This window comes from Pithys albifrons, chromosome 4 (genome assembly GCF_047495875.1).
Source record: "Pithys albifrons albifrons isolate INPA30051 chromosome 4, PitAlb_v1, whole genome shotgun sequence".
NCBI lineage: Eukaryota > Metazoa > Chordata > Aves > Passeriformes > Thamnophilidae > Pithys > Pithys albifrons.
In genome coordinates, this window is record NC_092461.1 from 41,268,928 (window position 1) to 41,295,269 (window position 26,342).

Below are 26,342 nucleotides of genomic sequence, written 5' to 3' on the forward strand. Positions count from 1 at the left end.
ACCGCTGGAGTTTTCATTACACTTTACAAAGGAGTCAAAGCTGCTCTTCAAGGAGCAGAAACAAATGCAATCCAGGAGGTACGTCATGTCTGTACAATCACATTGCTGTGGGGCAGCACTTTCAGTCCTGCTGGGGACATCTCCAAAGAGGCAGCGTGAAAGCTTTGTCTTTTCTGGTGGCCTGAGCTGGATCTTCGAGCCCCTTGTCAGGCACCTGTTGTTTCCTAGAAGGGAGGGGAGAATGGGGAAAAGTGGAAAATGAGAAATGTGGAGTCCATGGGCCTTTAAAATTTTTAATCAAAGAGCACAGAAAACAGTTTCAAAATGTGCAAAAGTATGCGTCACAAGCACTTAACACCTCCATCCTACAAAGCCGTGAAACAACTTGAATTCTACTTCCATACAGCTGAAATTTAACTACCTTTGGGCAACCAATTAGTGTTAATCCACTTTATAGAAAAAATCCCGAGGGAAAAATAAACAGAGTTGGGTTTTCCTTATCGCTTCCCTGCCGCTGGTTTCCTTCAGCCCCTCGCTACCCCCCACTGCAGACGGCAGCCGCCGAGGCTGACAGCGCCGCTCCGGCTCCGGCGAGGCCCCTTCACTATTGCGTGCCATCGCACCCCCGGCTCGAAGTAAGCCGCGGCTCAGCCCGAGCAGTCCCGCGACGTGTCTCCGCGGGAGGGGCGGGACACCCTCCCCCGACACATACACCCCGCGGGCGGTGCCGCCAGGTGCGCCCGCCCCGGCGCGGCCCCGGGGGGGCGGCCGCGGCTCCTCGCCCCACCCCGCCGCGCCGGGAGCTCGCCGCCCCCCGGCTGAAGTCCGGTGCCGCCGCGCTGAGCCGAGTCGGGGGTGCCGTCACTCGGCGGTTCCAGCATGCTCCTAAGATGGCGGTAGCGGCGGCGGGCGGCGGCGGGGGCGGCCGGGCGCAGCGCAGCGGCTGGCTGGAAGTTTTGGTGCGGGAGCGCTGGCACAAAGTGCTGGCCAACTTGGGCGGCGAGGCGCTGGTGCTGAGCGGCGAGGAGCGCCCCGACGGCGCGGCCCACAACGGGCTGGGCGGCGATGGCACGGCGTGCCGCGGGGCCGAGGGCAGTGGGGGCGCGGCGGCGGCGCGCACCGCCTTCACGGACCCCCCCGAGCAGGTGCCCGAGGCCGTCTCCAACAAGAAGCGGTGCGTGAAGGTGCTGAAGCAGGAGATGGGTGGGCTGGGCATCAGCATCAAGGGGGGAAAGGAGAACAAGATGCCCATCCTCATCAGCAAGATCTTCAAGGGGCTGGCGGCCGACCAGACCCAAGCCCTCTACGTGGGCGATGCCATCCTGGCCGTCAACGGCACCGACCTGCGGGATGCCACTCACGACGAGGCGGTGCAGGCGCTCAAACGGGCCGGCAAGGAGGTGCTGCTCGAAGGTAGGGGACCGGGGGCCGTCCAGTTCAGTGCGCCTCAGAGCGGGAGGCTGCAGGGTGGGTCGGCTCGGCTGCCGAAGAGGCGGTGGAGTCGAGCCGGGAGTTACGGAGGTGACGCCGCACATGTCGTGCTGCTCCTCCGTGCGTCTTTCCAGCGGGGAGAGCTCATACCCTCTGCCCTGCGCCGCGTCGGGACCCTCGACGGCATCTGTTACCAATGCAGCCCCTCGGGAAGGGGCAAGTGGGATGCTGAGTTCAAGCCGGGCTTGAACTTTCCGCGCTCGTATCCGCCAGCGCAGCCCCCACAGCCTCGTCCGGGCGCTGCCAGTGGAGCCTCCGCAGTCCCGTCTGGTCGCGGCGGCGGGTCGTGTTCGGGGCTGAGAGCTCCCGGTGGTAGCCTGGACGACCTCCCTCCAGCGTGAGGGATCTTCACGGTCTGCCGTCTGGACATTTTCGCATCTTTTCAGCCCAAGAAACGAGGGGGCAGTTGAGTACCACGAGAGAGAGGGTTAAAGAAGTAAAGGGCCCCCTCCTCCCCTGTCATTAAGAATAGGGCTTGGGTGACTTTTCTGTACGCACTCGAAACGCCCAACACCTCCCTCTCTAGTTCCTCCTTCCACCACCCCACACCCGACTAGGCAAGAAGGGGCTGCAGATGGACTTGAAGCTGGCGGTGGCTCATGGACACATCAGCCATCCCTGCAAAGCAGTGCCTTTTCCTTTCTCAGGGGTGACTGACAGTTTTGTAAGAAGTAGCCTTAGAAACCAAGCCCAGAGAAAGGAACAATCGCTGGTGTGCGTGGGGAAGACTGGAGCGTGTCCCTCCAGAACGGGGCGGATGTTGGGGAGGGAGTACCAAGAAGCAGAGAGAGCTTCCCCAGACCGCGAGTTCATAAGGAGAAAGGCGTTCACAGGCGTTTAATCCCTGTCTTCTCACAAAGACCAATTTACCTGCTCCACCTGAGAGAATGAACAGCTTCAGGAATGCCCTTGGCGCTTGTTTGATAAAGTGATTACATATTTGCTCAGAAGTTCATTTAACCCGAGGTCAATGGCATTTGAGGCATGCTGCTGAGCTGCCTTGTGCTGCCCTCCCCTGTGCCATCTCTTTCCTCCGAACCACGGGCACTCCCCCCTCACTGTGCCTGTAGCCCTGTCGGTACCGCACGTTTTTTCACGTGTATCTTTTTGATGATTATTCTGAGAAGCAAAGAAGGTGCTACTGGCAGTTGGGAGGTGCCGCTGAGGATCAGCCGTGAGCAACCAACTATGGCATAAAGTTGCAGAAAAAGTTTGAAGGGGAGGGAAGGTGAGAAAATTCATCCTTCAGTAGTGTGTGCTGAGAAACACACTACTGGTTTGAGTTAGTGCCCCTTGAGAATTTAAGAAGGTGAGGGCAATTATGCCTCCTCTCCCTGCGAGCCCCGCACTCCCCATGGGACCAGAGTGCATCCCATCCTCCCTCACTGCTGCTGTATCGTTTACAAAGATACCTGTGAAGTCTTAATATGAACTTCTCTGTGGAGTCTGAATTGAGACTCTTGCATCTAAATTTTGTCACTGGTTTGTTTGTGCAGTTTAAGGGCTTCCTGGGGCGGAGGCCAGGTAATGTTTGAGCTTTGCTGTGATCTCATCAGTAACGTATATAGTGCTTTCAAGTCTCCCTCCCTCTGTGTAGTGCCTGCAGTAACAGCACCTGAGCATGCTGCTACTGTGTGAGTCTTTAAAACACCTCAGTCTTCTTCCTGGTTGGGAGTGAAGATGAAGCTGTTTCAGTGTGGACTCTTGGCATCCTTTTGACATCGCACCTATCTTGTGTTTCTTTGCTTCGTGAAGTCTGATGTGCCTCAGTAGCTGTTTCCATGACTGAATTTGTAATTTGTGAATTGAGAGCATACTTCAGTAGTAATCCCTGTATAGAATTAAAATATTCTGACACTGAACTCAATATTTTGTCCTGCCTTTCTCTTGCTATTTCAAACTGAGAGTTGGCTGCAGCATTGCCCTGGGAAGGCTGCTCCCTGCAGCAGGGACTCACTGTATGTGAATAGCTTGTATAAACAGGCAGCTTAAAATAATTCTCTGTGATTTTATTGCCCAATTTGTAGTTCATTCTTTAGTAGCACAGTCTAAAATGGTATTTTTATTACTGAAGGATGGAAAATCCTAAAGTTCGTTTTACCCTTTAATGTATAAGAGGGAAAGACTTGATTTTCCTTACCTTCCAGACAATAGGCATTTGCCATTTCCTGACTTCTTTTAGATATATGGCAAAAAGCAGTCTGCTCTGGGGCAGGGCAAGACCCATGCACAGCTCCTCTCTAAACTCCTCCAGTTCACAGAGCAAAGCTGGCATGTGTTTCCAGGGTCAAAATGCAACATTTACATTTTTAGGGAGATTTTGAGATTTGCTCATGACTTCCAGCTCAGGAAAGCTGAGTTTGCAAAAGGCATGGTAAGATGTGAAGCACAGAACGCAGTGGAGCAGGGCTCTGAATATTGCCCAATGTGTTGTGCATTCCTGGAAAGGATCTTATGATTGAGAATTTCCTAGAAGTTATTGCAGAGAAGATGTGGTCAGTGTGCCTCAGTACACTCGAACATCAGAGTGCCAGAGCCCGCCTGTTACACAGTGTCCTGCCTAAAATCGCTTGCTCGGTGAAATGAGGCATTTACCAGCTCAGCACTAAACTGTAGTCTCTCCTGCATTCCTGTGCGGGGAGGAGGGGAGCGGAAAATCCCTCCCCAGACCTCTGCACCCTTTATGGGACGCAGGGCTGGCACCTGGATGGGTGGCAGTAGGAGGACGGTTTGCAAAGAGAAGGAATGAGGCAATGCTTCTTTTTAACACTTGCCCCTTTTGCTGCATTGATCGCTGTCTCTGAGCTGGCGGACACAGAGATTTGCAGAAGGGTTAGAGGTGGTGTAGCTGCAGTAGCTGTGCTGGTTAGGAGTGACATAGCTGTAAAGCCCGGTAGGAGTAGTCCTACTCTTGAATTTAATACCCATACTGTGTTGTTCTGTCTTCTTATTTTCCATCCCTGAAGGATGTCAGTCTGTTGCAGATTTCAGTTGTCTGGTCCACTTACTAAGCTAAAATTCCTTCTTATAGGTCTGTCTGTGGAGTTGTCCGGAGTGCCTTAAATCAGGTAGAATTTGAAAAATGGAAGGGAAGTAAAGTAACAGGTGATATTGCCATAAGAGGAGCTGTAGGGCAGAATGTTCAAAAGGAGAGGGAGGTGATGGTTGAAGAAGGACTTGAGCCCTTAGAAATCTTGCTCTCTCCCCATCTGCAGGGATGGACTGCTTCTGCCTTCAGGGTTTAATTGCCTGTGAGCTTTCAGTCACAGCTTGGGCATGGGTGTGGGGAAGCAAAGCAGGCAGAGTGAGCAGGGACTGGTATTGAGCTTGTCAGCCCTGGGTGACTTCTCAGGTGTTCAGTACAGCAGGATGGAGCTTCTTACCAGCATTCAGAAGCAGAAACAGTTTCCCTACATGAGAGATAAGGCAGCCTCCTTCTACAGTGTGTATTTGAAGGTGTGGTAGGAAGCTAAAATTACCATGACAGCTATTGTTTGTACATATAATTTCCCTGTGGTTCTGTTTAATTTCAACTTCTTAAATAAGCACTTTGGAAAATCAAGCAGCTGTGTGAAGCACATTACATTCAACTGATCCTCAAGACACAAAAGGTGTTTGTTTTTATCAAAGCATCCTAGATGAGAGCTGCCCCTTGGCATGCTCTGTAACCGAGCTGGTTGTGCTTTACTTGTAATCTCTATGTGTTTGGTGAAAAAATGAAAAATTGAAGTAGCCTGTGCTAATATCAGGTGGGCCCCCTCTGCATGATGCTGTACTGGAAGAAAAAAATCCACATTAGTAATTTTGGTAGTTTTCTGCAAAGTATTTTTCCCCACTTGTTTAATGTGTGCAGAAGAGCTAGCAATGGTGGTGGAAAGTATGTAGTAGAAAAAGGAGCATTTTACTTTTGCTAGAGTTTTTATTGGTTTTCAATGCTTCCTTGTTAATGCAGTTGCAGGTTCCTGGAGAAGTGGCTTTGGCAGCCTCTCTGGGTTTGCTTTAATTTCACACAGGGACACAGCTCCCTATATGGTGAATTTTAACATTTGGACAGTAGACTACAGTCATCATCTGTATCCCTCTTGGAAGTAATATGCAGCTCTAAAACAACGTAAGACTATGCATGATGCAGTTTGTACTGTATGAACATGTATTATTTTCTAGACAATATTTTTGTAGGAAATGTAAGAATTCTCCCCTTCCTACCATTTTTACATTTGCTTTGGCTAAAGCAAAGCAATTCTGCCTGTGTGAACTACATGTTGAAATAGTATGAAATAGGCACTGTCTGCTTGTTTGCTGTCGTTTTCTGTCTTATCTATCTTTTTGTGTTTCTTTCAGTAAAGTAGTGACAACAGGAGATTTCTGGGGGTAAACAAAATACAATATTAATCCAAAAAGTATGTCTCTTGCAAGTATAGAGGAAATACCAGGCACATGGCACTTTGTAAGTGCCTATGTGGCATAACTACTTACTATAGTCAGGTCAGGGCTGTTAATCTCAGTGATTGCAAATTGTAGGCAGTTACCTTTTACACTTCCAGTAAATGTATGGAGAAAACAGTGTCCTCTTTTTGTCCTCTTTTTGTCTTTCTGGGTCTCTTTTGCTTTTCCTTTTAATTTTTGTACCAGCAAATACGCAGTTAGGGAAATGTTTTGTATTTAGAGGCTATACCATATTTCATAGCCTGTGGAGCTGCTTTTGGCACACGTTAGTTTGAAAGTGAAATTGAAAGGGAAAAGAGCAGGTAATGTTATTCTCAAGAGTTCCAGGTGTAAGCAATTCCTAAGAATCTCAGTTTTGATTATTTCAGCTGCCTGCAGCTGATGGCAAAGCTTGAGTGGCAACACTTGATGTGTCTTTCATTGATCAGATTAGATTACAGGCTAATTTAGCAGTCCAGACAGTCTGTATCACCTTTCACAGATAAAAATCGGTACATCCTCTTTGCAGTAATTCTCGTATGAGTCCTCTTTCTCAGTTACTGTAAAGAAAATAAGGCAGCTTGGGCAACACAATTCCTGGATTTATTTGGACCAAGTGCAAGGTGTCCCATCAACCCCCTCACCTTGGAAATCATATACTGAGCCCTCTAGAAGCAATTTTTTATCATCTCCTAAAGGATGCTTAGAAGATTAAATGTCTGGAGATTGAATTGCACGTACAGATTATACATGTTAAGTATCATTAGAAAAGAAAAAAGCATGTTTTAAAATCCCAGTTGTAATTCCTTGATGGGATTTTAATATGAAATCTTGGTAATAACTCTTTGAAGAATCTTTAAACCATTAGAATAAAATTGAAAGCTGAGGGCTTTTGCTATGGATAATGAAACAGTGTGTCTCTATTTTGCCATGCCAAGTACCTTTTCTCTGGAGGTGAGTTCCACCCTCCTGGCAAGGCATTTTCACACAGGAGATACCAAGGGCACTGACCTCTCCCAATCCCTGCTGTGCACTGGGTTTGGGTCAGAAAGGCTCACTGCATGTCTGTTCTGAGGGAGCTGATGAGGTGTCCATAATTCAGACTAGTTTGGGTTTGGGACAGGTGCTGATCTCAATAGGCTGATGGTTTCAGGTATAAATTGGGAATAATTTTTAATTTTTTTTTTTACTCTCTTAACCTGTTTTCATAGTAGAGGGTGTGGAACTTCTGGTAATAATGTTTCTATCCGTAAATTTGGCTTTAAATATAGCATCTATTTTTGTTCATTCAGAGTTTGTAAGTGTTCGACAGTTTACCATATTTGTTTGTAAACTGTTCCAGTAGTCATTCTACTTCTACATTTTAGGAACACGTTAATTCAATTCCATTTTTCTAATTTAAATTTCTGATCATAGGATTATTTTTTAGTTTATTCTGCAAGATTATGTTGCCATGGCTACTTGTTTTAATTGGTACAGCTACTTCAGGAGAAGGGAAATTGGAGGAAACAGTAGTTCAAGAGAGCAATAGCATAAGTAAGTGAACAAAATGTGATGGGGAAAAAGCTGTCCCAGTACTGCATGGGAGACCAGCTTTCCAGGTCTGAAACAATTCTTCAAGCATCTCAGAAAAATAGTGAAGGGATGATAGTGGTATTTCTAGAACTTGCAAAAAATCTTTTAATTCCTATTGGTACAGAGTTTGTGAGTAGCCTGTAGAACACAGCTCTGCTGGCCTTGATGTGGTGGGTGGAGGTGAGAGATTCTTCTCTCTTACCACCTACCGGTGTCCTGCTGCTGTCACTACAGCCGCTGTAGCTGGTGTGAAGTGGGCTTCACTTGGCTCAACTGTGTCACCTCTCCAGACCCTAAGCTATGTCGAGCAGATTAAAATACTACTGTCAGCATAAGGTGCGTCTGTGCTAAGGGTCTTTGCCAGGACAGCAATCGGGGAGAGCATCGTACTGTTACGGCAGGTTGAGTAAGATTGAATAGGAGGAATAGTCTTGTTTTGGCAGGGACACAAAAGATTATTGTAAAGATGGGAAGGAACTTCAGGGGAGTGGCAGCATTTGGTACATGCCTTGAGGAGTGTCACTGCCAGCAAGGAGGGAGTTTAAAGGTGTTCAAGGTGAGGCACAGCTGACTGGGGCTAGAGATGTCTGTGAGAAGCTGCAAGGTATGTAGAAAGCATAGAGTGCTACTTGTCACTCATGCTTCTTATTGGAAGGTGTGTTGTGAACCTCCTTCAATGCTCTTAAATAAATATCTGTCAGCTGCTATTTTGCAGGACCAGGAAAGCTGCTCTATGAGACCTTGTCTCTGTGCTTTACAAGATGGTTAATGGCCCAGCCCTGCACTTCTAGGAGAGAGAGGAGTCATTGAAATTATGGCATCCAGCATCTTGCAGTATCTTGGAGTCCAGCAACACTGAGTAATGAACTAGTACACAAAAGTTTTTACCTTACTTAGCTTGCAGAAGATGTTGGGAAAAGACAAAATTGATTTGTTCACCATCCACTTAGCTATCAAAACATATTTTGCTTGAGAAATGAAGTTAACAAACTTGCTTACAAAAGATTTAATCAACTGTGACTAGTTCCTCAGATTGCTTCAACATTAGATACTGCCTTGCTGTTAGGTTAAGTTTGTTCCTTCACATAAATTCAATTAAGGGACATAATTTTCACATAATTCTTTGGCAGACATGAATTTCGGTGTGCTGCTACTGCACACTTTTGTTACTGTCTGGCTTTAATTTTGTCTGCCTAGAACTTGACCTACTGAACTGGCTGTGGATTTGATTGCATGTATACTAAGGGTGCAGTGAAGTTGGTCACCATCAAAGCAGCACAACTGTATTGTAGCTATTGGGTAAAATGGAATTTCTAGTTGTAAGGAAATGAGCCAGAAATGTAGACATGGGTAAACTGTCTCTGATTAGAAATGACTAACAGACAGCACACTCCTTCTAAAAATGCTGCGCAGCTTTTTCACGAACTGTTGGAAGTCATGCTTCTTGGCATAGTTCTAGAAGTCATCAAAACTAAAGCTGTGGCTATGCTTATTTCTCACTGCTTTGGGATATTTCTTTGTAAAGATGATACGTGTTTGAGCAGTGAGGCTGCATCAAGGCAGCACACAGGTGAGTAACTTGTCTGTGTGTGTGTCTGTATAAACAGCTTCTGTTCACTTTAGTGGCAGACTAAAAATTGGTAAATTTCTGGTATGGTGGTGTACGTACTTGAGAAACAGAGTCCTTTTTTCAAGTATCAGAAAGTTAGAAATATATTGTAATATGAAAATAAAATGCAAAAAAAATTTTTTTAAAAGGCCAGTATCAGAATGTAAGTTATTTTCTGACAGGGAGGCACAACTTACTTGGTTTGTTCCCACAGATAACATTACCTCTTTGGAATATTCATCAGCCTCATATGCCCTTTCAGGGAAATAGGGCCATAGTTAAGCTTTATGTTCCATTTGTCATAGGATATACAGCTGGTGCAGCACTTATTTTGGCTTTTAACATAATCAAGTAGTTGTGAGAGAGTATGGCAAGCTATACCATAGAAATAACATACCTCCACTTTTGTCTGAGTTATTTCAGTAGTAGCTATTTCCAGGATGATTTACTATAGTGAAACGTTTTAACTGCCCCTGGCTCTGGATTCAAGCAGAGCAAGAGGCAGCTGTGTGAAGATGAAGATGCTGGAGAGGTTTAGTGTTATCCAGCCTGTGTCTTGCGAGGCTGATTTAAGCTAATAGTTTTAACTCAGACAGTGAAAGTTTAATCTGTTTATCCCAGACTTCGGACTTTAGTCCCTGCAAAGTATCCTGAAGGGACAGAGCTGATAGTAGGGCTGGCAGGATGTAGTGGCAGATGTGATTTCCTTCAGAGCAGGCAGCTTCTTGTTGGTTTTACTCTTCCTACGTAGGAACCAGAAGGGTCCTCCTCCTGCAGACGTGAAGCCAAATGAGGTATTTTATTATTGGGTGTTGAGAAGTATTTTACTGGAATAAGGTGAGCAGGGTTTTCCTTCAGTATTTGCTACTTGAATTCTTTGTGAGTTTTTTTTGTTTGATTTATTTTGTGTGAGGTTGTTTGTTTGTTTGTTTTGTGGATTCTTTTTTGTTTTTTTTTCTGTTGAGGATCCTACAGACAGAAAAAAAGGCTTCCAAATAACACTTGTTTTCCACAGAACACATTATTCTTGATAACCACCTGCCCCTTTTAGCTTACTTGTCCTGTCTCATGTAGTGCCAGACTTTCCTAGTACCCAGTCTCTTTGATCAATGATGTGTGACTGGGATGGAGGAGCATCTCCAGAGAACCAGCAGGATTCCTACCACATATGTACATCCTTACGCATGGAGACGCACAGTGGCAGATGTATTTATGTACATACTTCTGTAATGAACAGTCCCATCAACAGGCATTTCTTGTTTGGCGCTTGACCTTCATATGTGCTTAGGGCCAACATGGTTTTACCAAATTTCGGCTGCTGGGGCTTTGCCAGGTCTGGAGAGGCTGAGATGATGCCTGTGTTACCCCTTGGGTCTCTCTGCTGTGAGGGTGGTATGGTGGGCTGTCCTAGCTTGAAACTGTATGGAGAGGTTGTGGAGTCTCCCTCCTTGGAGATATTGAGAAACCTTCTGGATACAGTTTTGTGCAATGTGCTCAAGGAAGACCCTGGCTGAGCAGGGAGGTTGGACTAGGTGACCCTGCAGGTGGTCCTTCCCAGCCTTAACCATTCTGTACTTCACTCCTGGGAAGCCTTTTCCAGAGCTGAGGATGTAGCTGGTTCTGAACTCATGTCATATGAAGTCATGAAGATGTGTTACTTCAAGAGAAGGGGAGCAAGCTTCAAGCTGGAATGACTTGAATGTTGACAGCTGGCTCTTCATTAAGAGCTCCAGGTGTTACTACTGTGCATTGCCAAAATTAAACCCTTCTGCATTTTAGAAGCTCAGGTAAACGGCTGGTCAGACAGTTAATATAGCCCAAATTCTTGAAGTCCTGAGCACACTGGTGAGAAAAAACACAAGCAACACTTAAACCTGCTGACAGACCTCAAGGTCCTGCAAGTGCCACAGCTAATATGCATGAAACCACTGTTGCTGTCTTGGCTTTTGTTACCCTTTTCTTTGCAAGAGTAGCCGGTTTGGGTTGGTTTGGGTTGCAGGGTGATGCTCTTGTGATGTTTGTAAGATACAATTCTCATCTAGCTTTGGGGAAGACTGTATTCCTGCCTTAGAAAAGGTAGGAAAAACTCACAGTAACTTTGATATTCTTCAGGTTTGTGGAATGTTGGAGAAGTGTCAGGCAAAAAAAGGCAATAAAAGAAAACGTTTTAATTCAGGAAGAATGCAAGTGAAAGAAAATAGTTTTAAGTGTCCTTCCATTCAGTGAATGTCTGTCTACATAAATAAGCCAGACCTAGGGCAGGTCAGTGATGAAGAAAGCTCTGCAGGAACAAACCGGTGGAATTTCCATGTAACACATTAAAATCAACCCTGAAAGGCTCCATTAAGGAAAGCCATAAATTGAAATTCTGAGAAGTGACATATAAAATTGCCCTGAAACTAAAAATGATCCTCTGTTGGTTTTATGTTTCCCTTTGACTCTGTTATATCTGCTTTAATAAACACGTGGGAAAGACTGTCAAAAGAGCAGCACTTTGTCTGTGAAGCCTTGAAACAAATAGCGAGTCTGGGCATATTATGAATTACACCCAGTAAAAATAAACTGAAATTGATTCTGGACTTTGCCTATGTAAGGACTGCATTGCTAGGATCATTCTGTGTTGATCTTGATTTATATATATTGAACTTTTCTGCTAGGCATACCTTGAAATGTTAGTATTTAATGGTTGAGTTTTTGTTCAACTGCTGCCAGAGCTTTTGGGCTGTGTGCATATGTAATATTAAGACCTTAGAGAGGTTTTAAGGTTCATTCTCTTAACAAAACACTGAGGAGCAAATACCCTTTGGTTTTTCAGGGGTGAAAGGAAGAGCTGACTTGAAAACATGTGAATGGGAATCTTGATGTTTTAATTTGAAGTGGCATTTTATATTTAAGAATAAAGCAAATTGCTTTCAAAACGCTGATTTGAACTTACCTTTAAAACGTTTTGCAAGTAGAATTTTTATGTGGAAAAGCATAGAATTACCCCACGTACCATCTCCTCATAGAAAATCTTTGCAATCACATCACATTAATCACAGGAAATTTTCATAGCCAAAAAGTTTTGACCAACTGAATCTAGTACTTTTTTCCCATTTTATTAAAATTCTTAGTTAGCTTCAATAGGCACAGGGTTTTTTCAATTCTTTGGGAGCTTTAGATATGCTGTTCCCCTTAATCACTTTGTTCTGTTACTCTTCTATCAATATACACATCATGTGAAGTGGATAAGGATGTATGTTTGGTATGAGCCAAGATCAATGTACTTCCAGTGGAGAAGTCACAAGTGATATATTATATGAGTTCCCATAAGATGTTTATGTTTGATCTTTTCAGTTAGTCATAGTTGTGGGGCTGTGCTTCCTTGTTTCTGTGAACCTCACAGTCAAAACCTTGAGTACAGAAGGAAACGAGAAAGAAACTTCTCAAGTCTCTAAAACTTGCATAAAATAGCTCTTCTAGGTGTAATTTTAATATCTCCTCAATGCAGCTGTGAATTAAGTTGGCCTCACTACCTTTTTAGCTTTTGCCATATTTAAGACTTTGTGTAGAACTCTATGTGAGGAAATCAAGTGTTCACGAAACCATAAAGGATGGAAAATTACTTCTGTGGGGGGAATATGCAATATGTTATTTAATTTCTTTATTTTCGCTTCACTTTCTGTTCACTAGTGCATTGGCTGATGTTGGTTTAGGAAAACCTTAAAATGTAGCTGTTTAATTCCAAAGCACACCTAGCCCTAGTGTGGGCACAGCTGTAAATGCCTATCAGCAGTACTACAGAGGCACAAGGTGCTGGTGGGCACACACATACAGCTTGCATGCATGTTGTACCTGCATTTGCTGAAATCCACGACAGAATTTGTTTGTTGTTAGTGCTATGTAGATTGTTAGTTGTTTTTTGAAAATGGAAAAGTCTTGATTATACCTGCACTGAAGGAATCTCTGGGTTGATTCATTTCATGGAATGCTTTACAGGATGCTGCACGTGCAATTTTGGCTTTTCTCAGGCACTGTGTTCTCCACTCAGACCCTGCTGTCCTTGTCCAGTTGTCTGGGGCCAAGCCTCTGTCAGTGAGTGGGTGATGGTCAGGCTGTTGGGGACAATCTGCTGTTGGCCAGAGAGCACCAAGAAGGGAAGTAAACAGGGAGCAGGAGACGGGAGACTGAAAGCCGCCTCTTCTTCAAGTTGGCATGAATTTTCCCATTGATTTCCATGGGATTAGGATATTTTTTTAGCAAGCAATATCGACATGAATTACTGATGGGGAAAAAAAGATGCTGGTACAGCTTCATCCTGTCCCTGATACCTGTGTAGTAATTTCCCTTTAGAATATTATGGTCAGGTCTTTGGTCCTCACTGGGGGACTCACTTCACTGGTTTCCTGCATGCCTGAAAAGACCTGCTTGTGAGCTTTTCAGTGGAGTCCCTCTGTTAACATGCTATTTTACTGTGCTTAGCAAACCTGACTCTATTCTCTGCTTCTGCTTCCTCAAAGACCAACGAGCAGAAGCTTTGTAAAATAGATGTGGCAGCAGTTCAGTCTCTGAGTTCAGTCATTTTGTGCAATAATAATTGATTAAACAAATGTTGTTTCTTTAGCTACTGTTCCGTTGACTCGGTTTGAGGGGAAAAAACCAAAATGTTTTACCCACAAGCAGGGGAGGGGCCTCCTCCACGATAATCACACCACTCTTTATCAAATTTAAGAAAAGGAATTTTAATACAAGAAGGATAACTGATATATATATATAGTGCAGACTAGTGCAACCCACTTCCCCAACACCACAAGAGAAAGAAAAAAAAACCAAAACAACAACAAAACCCAGCAGGTTTTCCTCCGGGAGGAAAGGTTATACTTAAGTGTCCATGTCACAGCCCGGCTGGCTGCAGAGTGAATTTCAGTCCCTCTCCAGCGAGACAGACGAGCAGTGAGCTTTCAGATGGACTCAGTCTCTTCCCCCTGTGTTCCCCGTCCAAGAAGCAGAAAGGTACGAGCAACCAGAAGCAAATCCAAGGCAGGCAGCAGCAGCAGCACAGCACAAAAAAAAAAGTAGTCCGGGGAAGGCAGCAGCGAGACAGCCAGGAAAACCCCAACAGTAACCAGCAGGGCAGCCTGCCTCCTTGGAGCCCCCACTCCTGCGTTCCGCCGAGCCAAGACTGGGAAGAATATCCAAAAAAAAAACAAACCAAAAGAGACAAACCTGCCCCCACCCGAGCGAGCAACAGTTAACTGCTTCTTTTGTTAACCGCTGGCCTGGGCAGTTAAGTGCCAGGGGAGAGAATTTACATAATAATCCCAAACTACAGCATTATCCACCCCTAAATTCTCTTCCATGCCGATACTCTACATTAAACTTAAATTTTCTTTCAAATAATTAAGTGTTTACAAATACAGTAATATGAGTCGTTTACCCAGAGATAAGTTCCCCTTGAGGTACACATCGTGTCTCTCCATCTTCCTGCATCACCCACCAGGTGGAACCAGATCCTTGAGCAAAGACAACCCCACGAATGGGTTTGCCTTTGCCTGAGGCAGGGTTGATCCAGACTGTTTTCCCTAGCATACCTCTCAGGTGTATTACAGGGACTTTGTCTCCATCTACAGTGTGAAGGGGTTCTGATTGGGCAGGACCGCCTCGATTGACAGAGCCTCTAGTGTTGACTAGCCATGTAGCCTTTGCTAAGTGTTGATCCCAGTGTTTGAAAGTCCCTCCACCCAATGCCTTCAAAGTGGTTTTCAGCAGTCCATTACACCGTTCAACTTTCCCGGCAGCTGGTGCATGGTAGGGGATATGATACACCGACTCAATGCCATGTTCTCTCGCTCAGGTAGCAACTAGGCTGTTCTTGAAATGAGTTCCATTGTCTGACTCAATTCGCTCTGGGGTGCCATGTCGCCACAGCACTTGTTTTTCCAGGCCTAGGATGGTGTTCCGGGCAGTGGCGTGAGGCACTGGGTGTGTCTCCAGCCACCCTGTGGTTGCTTCCACCATGGTGAGCACATAGCGCTTGCCTTGGCAGGTCTGTGGCAGTGTGATGTAGTCAACCTGCCAGGCCTCCCCGTACTTACACTTATCCCAGCGTCCACCATACCACAGGGGTTTCACTCTCTTAGCCTGCTTAATGGCAGCACATGTCTCGCAGTCATGGATAACCTGAGATATAATGTCCATGGTTAAATCCACCCCTCGGTCTCGTGCCCATTTATAAGTGGCATCTCTACCCTGATGGCCTGAGGCATCATGGGCCCATCGAGCCAAGAACAGCTCTCCCTTGTGCTGCCAGTCCAGATCTGTCTGTGATACTTTCACTTGTGCAGCTCGGTCTGCCTGTTGGTTGTTGAGATGTTCCTCATTGGCCCGATTTTTGGGCACGTGTGCGTCTACGTGGCGGACTCTCACAATCAGCTTCTCTATTCGGGTGGCAATATCTTGCCATATATCGGCAGCCCAGATGGGTTTCCCTCTGCGTTTCCAATTGGTTTTCTTCCATCGGTCTAACCATCCCCAGAGAGCATTGGCCACCATCCATGAGTCGGTGTAGAGGTAAAGCTTTGGCCATTTCTCTCGTTCAGCAATGTCCAGGGCCAACTGCACGGCTTTAAGCTCTGCAAACTGACTCGACCCACCTTCTCCTTCAGTAGCTTCTGCAACTTGTCGGGTGGGACTCCATACAGCTGCTTTCCATTTGCGATTAGTCCCTACAATGCGACAGGAGCCATCGGTGAAGAGGGCGTAGCATATTTCTTCTTCTGGCAATTGGTTGTATGGTGGAGCTTCTTCCGCACGTGTCACCTGCTCTTCCTCTTCATCTGCTAGACCAAAATTTTCACCTTCAGGCCAGTTTGTGATGATTTCCAGGATCCCAGGGCGATTTGATTTTCCTTTACGGGCGCGCTGCGTAATCAGGGCAATCCACTTGCTCCAGGTGGCATCAGTGGCGTGATGTGTAGAGGCAGCCTGTCCTGACAACATCCACTTCAGCACTGGTAGTCGACGTGCCAGAAAGAGCTGTGCTTCTGTGCCAATCACCTCTGAGGTGGCTTGAACTCCTTCATAGGCGGCTAGGATCTCTTTCTCTGTGGGGGTATAGTTGGCTTCAGATCCTCTGTAGCCTCGGCTCCAGAATCCAAGTGGTCAGCTTCGAGTCTCACCAGGCACCTTCTGCCAAAGGCTCCAAGACAGGCCATTATTCCCGGCGACGGAGTAGAGCATGTTCTGTATGTCTGGTCCTGTCCTGACTGGTCCAAGGGCTACAGCCTGAGCAATCTCATGCTTGATCTGGTCAAAGGCTTGTTGCTGCTCAGGGCCCCAGTGGAAATCATTCTTCTTACGGGTTACCAAGTAGAGAGGGCTTACAATCTGACTGTATGCTGGGATATGCATCCTCCAGAACCCTATGGCACCCAGGAAGGCTTGTGTTTCCTTTTTGCTGGTAGGTGGAGACATTGCTGTAATCTTATTGATGACTTCTGTTGGAATCTGACGGCGTCCATCCTGCCACTTCACTCCCAGGAACTGGATCTCTTGGGCTGGTCCCTTAACCTTACTCCGTTTGATGGCAAAGCCAGCTCCCAAAAGGATCTGGATGATTTTCTCTCCTTTCTGAAAAACCTCTTCTGCTGTGTCCCCCCACACAATGATGTCATCAATGTATTGCAGGTGTTCTGGAGCCTCACCCTTCTCCAGTGCAGTCTGAATCAGTCCATGACAGATGGTGGGACTGTGTTTCCACCCCTGGGGTAGTCGGTTCCAGATGTACTGCATGCCCCTCCACGTAAAAGCAAACTGTGGCCTGCACTCTGGTGCCAGAGGAATGGAGAAGAACGCATTAGCAATGTCAATAGTGGCATACCACTTTGCTGCCCTGGACTCCAGTTCATACTGGAGCTCCAGCATGTCCGGCACAGCGGCACTCAGCGGTGGGGTAACTTCATTCAAGCCACGATAGTCCACAGTCAATCTCCATTCTCCATCAGACTTATGCACAGGCCAGATGGGGCTGTTGAAGGGTGAGTGGGTTTTGCTGACCACCCCTTGGCTCTCCAGTTCACGGATCATCTTATGGATGGGGATCACAGCATCGCGGTTCGTTCGGTATTGCCAACGGTACACTGTCATGGTGGCAATTGGCACTTGCTGTTCCTCAACTTTCAACAGTCCAACAGCAGAAGGACTTTCTGAGAGACCTGGCAATGAGTTCAATTGTTCAGTCCCTTCTGTCTGTACAGTGGCTATTCGAAAAGCCCATCTATGCCCCTTTGGGTCCTTAAAATATCCATTCCTGAGGTAGTCAATGCCCAGGATACATGGGGCGGCTGGACCAGTCACAATGGGGTGTTTCTGCCAATCTCTCCCTGTCAAGCTCACTTCAGCTTCTAGCACAGTCAACTCTTGAGATCCCCCTGTCACCCCAGAAATAGAAATAGTTTCTGAGCCCACATGTCCTGATGGCATTAATGTGCATTGAGCGCCAGTATCAACCAAAGCCTTACACTTTTGTGGGTCTGATGTACCAGGCCATCGAATCCACACAGTCCAATAGACACGGTTGTCCCTTGCCTCTACCTGGCTAGAGGCAGGGCCCCTCTAACACTGATCCTGGTCATAGCGGTCAGAACCTTTTCTCGATGAGTACACCTGGGAGGTGCCCTCCTGTGGGTCAGATTCTTGCCCGTGGGAAACTGGGACTGCACTTACTCTCACTGACCTTCTTCCATTCTCCTTCAGTTCTTGTACTCGGGCTGCAAGGGCACGGGTGGGTTTCCCATCCCACCGTCCCATGTCTTCTCCATGTTTGGCCAGGAAGTACCACATCTCAGTTCATGAGGTCTGTCCACTTCCTTTGGCTGGGGGGCGTCTGGCTCTGACTTCAGAGGTCCTCATTCGCACTGGTGCCACTTGGAGACTTTCCCTAATTTCCTCTCTGATCGCTTTTACCTCTGCAGGCAGCGTCTTGAGACTCTCAACCAATGTCTCTACAGCAGAAATACGGGCCTGCATTGGGCTGTGGGTCATGCCTTCATATATCCGGGGCTTATTTGCTACAGCGCCCACTGTTTCTTGGTTCTCTTCCCTATACATGGATGCCAGGAAATCGGTGTATTCAGCTGGCCCCGAGTGTGAAAGGTTCCACCACATATGTGGTGTGCATCTGACCTTGTCAGGGTCATTATTGGTTTTCCCACCCCTTCCAAAAAGCACGTCCATCATTGCCATCTCCCTCAGACGTAAAATTCCTTCTTCCATCGTCTTCCAAGTCTTCCTAATATGATGTTCCTGCAGGATTTCTCTATAAACAAACTTCTCTCTTACACTCATTAGAAGTCGTGCCCAGAGTGAAAGGGGCTTTGATTCCCTCACGAACACCTGTTCAATAGCCACATCCTGGGCCAGAGCCCCCAAAAACCTGGCTTCAGCACCATCCAGTTGTAAGGTTTCACCCATAAGGTCCCAAACTCGGATCAACCAAGTCAGGATGGGCTCACCCGGGTGTCGAGCAATGTCTTTCCGCAAACTACGGAGATTATCAAATGACAATGACTCAGTGATGATCTCAGGCTCTGGGTCTGCTTGCTGTGGAGGTGCAGCAGCCCCCTCATCGTCCGCTGGATGGTCTAATTTGGTCTTATATTTCCTTTTCTGGATAGGGGCAACTTCCATAGGCTTGGCCTGTCCTCCTGGTTTAGCCTCGTCCTGCGTCACTGTAACATCAGAGGTTTTACCCTCTTCCCTTTTTTTAGCCCCATCCTGCATCACTGTAATGTCAGGGGTTTTACCCTCTTCCTTCTCCCTCTTCACTGTAACGTCGGAGGTTTTATTCTCTTCCTTTTACCCCTTCACTGTGGCATCAGGGGTTTTATTCTCTTCCTTTCCCCCCTTCACTGTGGCATCAGGGGTTTTATTCTCTTGCTTTTCCCCATTCACTGTGGCATCAGGGGTTTTATTCTCTCGCTTTTCCCCCTTCACTGGGCTAGGCTTCTGAATGCATTCTCGAAAAAACCTGGCCCTACCTTCAAACATTCTGTAAGCCGCAGGGATAGAACCTTGCAGAAAAACCATAAAGAGCAAGATATCTCTGGCATCCAGGGAGAATTTAAACATCTCAAAAGCTGTTGTAGCAGCCTTGAATGGGGAATGGACAAAGGGTTGGGAGAAGAGATTCCCCTTTGTTCCTTCCCAAGGGTCCGTACTATTATCACTGAATCCCCAGAGGTAGCAGCTTAGGTTGCGGCAGGAAAACAGCCTGGAGAACACCACCCACATGACATCCAAAGGCATCGAATTCATGGCACCATAAATCCAGAGTAAGAACTCAATAATAATTGCGGCTATTTGAGTTTTACTCATTGATTTGTTGATAAGACTTAAACCTGCCGCTCCTTTTGGCATGAATTTGTACCAACAAAAAGCCAATATATTATACAGGATGGTCCTGATGAACCCTAAACTCAAGACCCACATGGTGCCACAAAATAGCAGTTATCCTTCTTTGTTTACAAGCCCCACACGTTGGGCGCCAAGAAATGTCTCGGTTTGAGGGGAAAAAACCAAAATGTTTTACCCACAAGCAGGGGAGGGGCCTCCTCCACGATAATCACACCACTCTTTATCAAATTTAAGAAAAGGAATTTTAATACAAGAAGGATAACTGATAAATATATATAGTGCAGACTAGTGCAACCCACTTCCCCAACACCACAAGAGAAAGAAAAAAAAAACCAAAACAACAACAAAACCCAGCAGGTTTTCCTCCGGGAGGAAAGGTTATACTTAAGTGTCCATGTCACAGCCCGGCTGGCTGCAGAGTGAATTTCAGTCCCTCTCCAGCGAGACAGACGAGCAGTGAGCTTTCAGATGGACTCAGTCTCTTCCCCCTGTGTTCCCCGTCCAAGAAGCAGAAAGGTACGAGCAACCAGAAGCAAATCCAAGGCAGGCAGCAGCAGCAGCACAGCACAAAAAAAAAAGTAGTCCGGGGAAGGCAGCAGCGAGACAGCCAGGAAAACCCCAACAGTAACCAGCAGGGCAGCCTGCCTCCTTGGAGCCCCCACTCCTGCGTTCCGCCGAGCCAAGACTGGGAAGAATATCCAAAAAAAAAACAAACCAAAAGAGACAAACCTGCCCCCACCCGAGCGAGCAACAGTTAACTGCTTCTTTTGTTAACCGCTGGCCTGGGCAGTTAAGTGCCAGGGGAGAGAATTTACATAATAATCCCAAACTACAACATCCGTGCTAATCACAAAGGTTAAATTACTCAGCACAGTCACGTCTGTGTCTAAGTTGTAGGTCCTTGTCTTATGTTAGAACAGTATCAAAATGTTATTTCTGCAAACCTCCATTCTTGCCCTAAAATTCCAAGGTAACAGATACTGTATCAACAGCTTTCCAAAGGATGTTTAGGTCTTATTTTTTGTTCAGAGATAAGCTCTGACCTCTTCAAAGGAAAAGACACACTAAAAATAATATTTAACTGGAGAAGGAAGCAGTCACTTGTTGTGGAGACAACAAAAATGTAGTTTCAGGTGAATGCTGGTTTGTACAGTCATGTTTTCTCCAAAGAGCTGCAGGTATCAGAAATTTGACCTCTCTCCTGTGGAATGGGAGGTTTCTAAGCACTGTCAATGCATAGAGGATTCTCCAGGAGAAATTTGAGTTTGCTACTACATTTGTGTCACTGCAGTGTATAATGCCAGACTGTGACAGGGGTATTCTGAGTTTACAGGGTATACCAAGCCTGAAGTCTGTGTGGTTTGCCCCTGCCCCAACAATGCAGTGCTTCACTTCCCACTGGATTTTTCTGGATATCATTTGCCTCCTTTCTGGCTTCTTGACTAAATCATTTAGGATTGGAGGCATCACCAGAAAAAGTTTGATATTTATCAGACTGATTATGCAGGAAACCTGCAGTTGTAGCTGAACAAGTACTTGCATAATCAAAACGTTGGCTTGCTGACTTTATCCCGGCTGCCTGATTTGTGTATGAGAACGCTGGCAGATCCCTGCTGGGGATGAACTGTGCTTCTGGGCAGGCTCTATCAGCTACTGATGGCGACCTGGCTAGCAACCAAACCTGATGGTTTTCCTTAGCTCTAAAGAGGTGCACAGTCGTTGACCACAGTTTAAAAGTGATTGAAAAGTGACAGAATTGGTATCATCAAAAGAAGGTACATAAATTGCAAGTCTGCTGTATTTTGTGTCTGAGTTCTTGGGAGAACCTGAGGTCTCCAGCCTGGAATGCAACCCAATTACCTTATGAGTTTTTTTTCTTTTAAATATATAGGCATCATTAGACAATATAGTGAGTTGAAACTAAGATGAAATGTCAAACCTGTAATCACAGCTTTGGGAGAGTGTTGCTGAGAAAGCTGTTGCAGTATTACGAAAAGAGTACCTAGTTAAAGCCTTTTGAACATTATTTCCTTTATAAATGTTAGGATAAAAAAAGTAAGTCTGATTCAACAGCACTTCAGCTGCAGTGCCCCTGGCACTGACTTGTCTGGAGTTCAGTTCTGGCTGAAGGACCCCTGTGGTGCATCTTCAGCCCTCTGAAAAGTTGTGCTGAAGGGCATTTGTGTATGAGCTACAGTGGCCAGTGAGTCTGGAGAAAAAAGAGAGCCTGTTAACCTCAGCTTGCTTTGGGGGAGGAGGGGTTTATAAAATCACAGAATTTAGGTTGGAAAAGCCCCTTAAGATCATCAAGTCACACAGTTAAACCAGTGCTGCCAAGTGTGCCACTAAACCATGTCCCTAAATGCCTGAGTCACACATCTTTAAACACCTTCAGGGATGGTGACTCCGACACTTACCTGAGCAGCTTCTTTCAATGCTTCATAACTCTTTCCGTGAAGAAATTATTCCTCATATCCAATCTAAACCTCTCGGCACAACCTGAAGCCATTTTCTCTTGTTCTGTCACTTGTTATTGGGAGAAGAGATTGACCCCACTTGGCTACAACCTCCTCTCAGGCAGTTGTAGGGACAAATAAGGTCTCCCCTGAGCCTTGTCTTCTCCAGGCTGACCACCTTCGGCTCTCTCAGCTGCTTCTCATAAGACTTGTGCTCCAGACCCTTCACCAGCTTTGTTGCCCTTCTTTGGACATGCTTCTGTCCCAGAACCACTTTCCACCATGTCCCTGTTTAGTATAGTAGATGGTGGAGGGGTTGGAGCTGCGCAGGGCAAGAGCAGCCCCCTCAGACCAGCCTTCCTCACAGTTGCCTTGTGCTAGAGGATCCACATTTCTGGACCCATGGCTGCTATGCACAGGTGCTCCCTGAAAGTAAGGGAGTACCTGCAAAGCAAGAGGGAAAATACTCCACTTTGTAGGCTGAAGCAGGGTGGGCAAGCAGCAAGGCCAGGCAGAATGTCCCGTCCTGCTCTTCAGGGTGTATGTAGGCTGAGGTTTGTATGTACTGGCTCCTCTGTGCATGCCCTGATCCTGTAACTACATAAATGAGGATGACCTTTGCACACATAATGTCTTTCACATTGAGTTCATTGAAGCTAACTTTGGGTAAGGCTATGCAAGAGGAGAGCCATGATTTTGTTTTCTTTCTCCTGTGGGCATGCCCGTGCTAACTGTACTATATAAAGCTGCTTGCTGTTGAGTCTGTCCCCGTTCAAGGTGAGGAGAAAAAATGTTTGTGTATTTTTTATCATTCCACCCTCTCTTTCTGTGCTGCATGAAAACAAACAAGCAAATGGTAGTGATTGCCAAGGAAAGAAGCAGCTTTTTGCAGATCATAGCTTTTTCTGCAGGGAAAAAATGTAGCCATGATTAATTTCTTTTTAAAGAGTGACAAAGTTGAATATAAAAATTAAACTCGAATTTACACAGTTGAGATTTCCATGAGCACTTCACACAAGTATTCTTAAACTGTAAGGTTTTGATATAATGACATTTGTTAAGAATGGTCTTTGGAGAAATGGGAAAACCCTTGTGTTTTTACCCTTCCCGCTTTGATGTCAGCCTGTGTCAGCCAGTGCTGGGAGCCAGGCAGGAGGGCTGTGACCAGCTCTGAACAGATTAGCCTTTGTGTCCCCAGCACAAACATCCCTCTTCTTTCTGAGGGAATGGGCAAAATGGGTTCTGACCCAGCACAACCAGCTGTTGGCGGCTTGTCTGTCAGCAGGAGAGAGACAAGTGGCTCTTCTGTGTCCCTGTTAAAATGCTCCTACAGAGTGAAGTGTCAAGCAGGCAGTTAAACAGTTCAAATCTTTACAAGCTAAAGTTTAATATCAGCCATAATGTACTTCAGCTGTGTCACAAGACTGCCGAAGTTGCTCCGCAGAGGTTTTCTGCTCTGGTTAGAGGCTCAGAGCTGCTTTGCTGCCCTGGAGCTCTGAGCAGTGCAGAAACACATCAGTGCCCGCCAAAGCTGCTGCTGTTTGTTTTCTTGGCAACTTAAGTCTTCGTGGTTAGTGGGAATACCTCTTGTGGGAACAACTTAAAAACTACAAAAGCCAGTAATAACCTCTACCATTGTTACTTTGGGAGGTGTGCCCTTGTAAAATTTAGGAGGAGATTTGGAACAATGTAACAAGTCTAGGACTGCCCTTTTCATTTGTATGATGTCTTACACTGATACTATTCAAGTACTTGATATTTTTACTGTTCCTAAGTAAACTCAGACTTAAGTTACTTCCCAGGGCCCAAGACCCATTCCCCATTTTTCCTGTGCATGATGTAGCTTGCAGCACCTTTTACCTTCAGCAGTAGAGAGGTAGGATGTCTAGGACTGTAGTTTCAGGCCTTGGCAGTGTCATTGTCTGGTTCCTTTGGCTATATCTCAATAATGCCAAGGAGGAGGAGGAAGATGCTTAAAAAGCCATTACTAGCCAGAGCACTGCTCAAATGCTGCATCAGTTGGGATCCCTGCTGCCTGCCCTTGCACCTCAGCCTGGCATATTGTAAGCTGCTGAGGTTAATCAGGCTGAACCTATCTGTAGCAAAGTTTCACCTGCTGTGTAGGGAGAGTGGTCTGATTTCTGTGTTCACTAGTAGTGCTCCAGATCTTTCTGCCTTAGTTAATGACAGGGAGCCAGGCTTGGCATGTGGACAACCATGAAGCTGGAGCCTGAAAGAAAATATGTACATCACCTCCAAATGTCTGTCTTTTCCTTTGCAGCAGTGGTGATGGACTGTGAGAGGTGGGCCCAGCAGCTGGCTGCCAGGGGAGGCAGTATTATTAATGTCCAGTAGCACCAATTAAAAATCGAGTGCTGAAGAAGATTTGTGCTGGAGTCAAAGTCCATTCTTTGTTCCTCTAGCTCCCTTGTTAGAGACTGAAGCCTCTCTGCTCTCTCTGGTTGTGGACTGGGATGGGCTTCAGCAAATAAAGCCAAGTCAAACCTGTCTTTTTAGGCCTGGTTTGGCATGTTCAGTTCTGGGTCATGTTTTTGGTTGTTCATGCTGTAGAGGTAACAACAGAGGGGAAATGTGATCATGATGCCTTGGCCTGTGGGGTCCTGTCCCAGTCTTTCCTCTGGGGTGAAGGATCTCTGATCCAGCACAGTATGAGACTGGATCGTGGCTTGTATGCTATCGTCACCCAATGGTGTTTTTTATATCCTGTGGAGCAGGAGGGAAAATGCTTTACTGATAACGTCCCTGTACCACAACTGCCAGAGAAATCTGTTTCCTCAGTACTTTCAGACCTTGCTGGGCAGCCAGACTGCAGCCCAGGCTTCTAGGTAGACTTTAATTTGCTATCAAGAACTATCATATTAAAAGCCTAATTTCTTTTAAAGGAGCTGTGAAGGAGATGTCATCATTTTAGCACTCACGGAGTACAGAAAAGAGCCCTTTGGCTCCTAATTTTTAATGTTCTTGAGTAATTGTGAGATATGCTAACAGGGATTGTGTTTTAACAAGGATACAGAGCTAGAGACCACATGAAATGAAATTTTAATCAAGGCCCCCATCAAGCTGTAAAAAAGCATTTTACTTTGTTTTGAGGGGTAATGTATGGGATACAGCCTTTGCTTTTAAAGGAACATTAATTACTTTGGGGTTTTGGTTGAAAGAATAAATTATTCTAACTTTTCCTCCTTTTATTCTTCCTTTTATTTATAAAATGGGCTTGCTTGTGTCTTTGAGTGCTTCCTTTTGCTGGTTTTATACCATGATTTTTAATGATTGTGTTGTGATCTTTGCCACCTCCAAAATCTTAATTTCTAATTCTGAGCATTGAGGTAATAAGTGTTTGTGATTTTGGTTTTGTTTCCCCTTTCTCAGGTGTATTCAGACCTTTAGAGAGGATTCCTCTTATATTAGGCATTTAGGCTATTCTGAGTATCTGCTCTCAGCATGGGCAGCAGAGAGGGAAACAGCCTGAGTGTTCTTGAGTGATGCCACTCTCCTTTCTCATATACTACAGGAATATGAGTTTGGCTTTCACTTACACTTCATAGGGGTTTACAGCTATGTAACATAGATTCCCTTCCTTATACTGTTTTTCCAGCTTTTTCTTTGCAACCCAAGGACAGTCCTCTGTGTCTTAATTCTCACTCAGTTACATGTTTCTCCAGAACTGGGATTTTGTGTTGGGCAGGGTATAATCCAAAGACCCAAAGACCAGAAAATGCTACATATCTTTGTTGCAAGTAATACGAAAAAATATATACTGTTTGAGAATATTACTTATAATTGTGTTGTACGTTGGCCTTGGCAAGAGCCTTTAATGAGAGAAGCCCATCCTTGTGCTGCAGTGCACCTCTTTCTGGTTGCACTGACTTAACTGTGTGCGATGCCATGCCAGAAGCAGATTATTTTTAACTCATATGGGCTAAATGTATGCTTCAGAAAAGAAGTCATCTCAAATGCTTACTTTTTCTGTGGTGGAGTTTACAGAGGAGACTGAAAAGCAGTTGTGTCAGCAGAAGGGAGCTGTGGACTCCAGCACAAGGCAGAAGTGCTGAGGTTGGAGGAAGAATCCAGCAAGATGGTTTTGTCATTGAAGCCAGCGTGTTACGAAACTACAGCCTGAGCTGATCGGGACTTTCCTGCCCTCCTTCTGGCCTCGTCAGCTCATTCGTGCTCCTACACCTGACCTCTGACAACTGCTCCCCTGTGACCACGCTGTGTGTTGTGTGTTCGGGGTCTCCCAGTCAGCTCTCTGGGTGGCAGCAAGGTCATAGGAAGCTTGAGTAATTGGAGGTCCCTTTTACAGGACTGCTCATATTTAAGATCCATGTAAAACCATTGTGAAACTACACCCATCGCGCTGAGGCTTTTCTCGC

At 45.8% G+C, this 26,342-nt stretch overlaps 1 protein-coding gene across 1 annotated transcript in view; it reads left to right on the forward strand.

The window, feature by feature from the left end:
• The first annotated feature begins 757 nt into the window (after positions 1 to 757).
• SNTB1 (syntrophin beta 1) overlaps positions 758 to 26,342 on the forward strand; it is a 122,058-nt gene continuing 96,473 nt past the window's right edge. Inside the window, exon 1 of the mRNA XM_071553912.1 lies at positions 758 to 1,413. Within this exon, the coding sequence (XP_071410013.1) occupies positions 891 to 1,413 (523 nt within the window). The 5' untranslated portion in view covers positions 758 to 890. The remainder of the gene's footprint in view (positions 1,414 to 26,342) is intronic.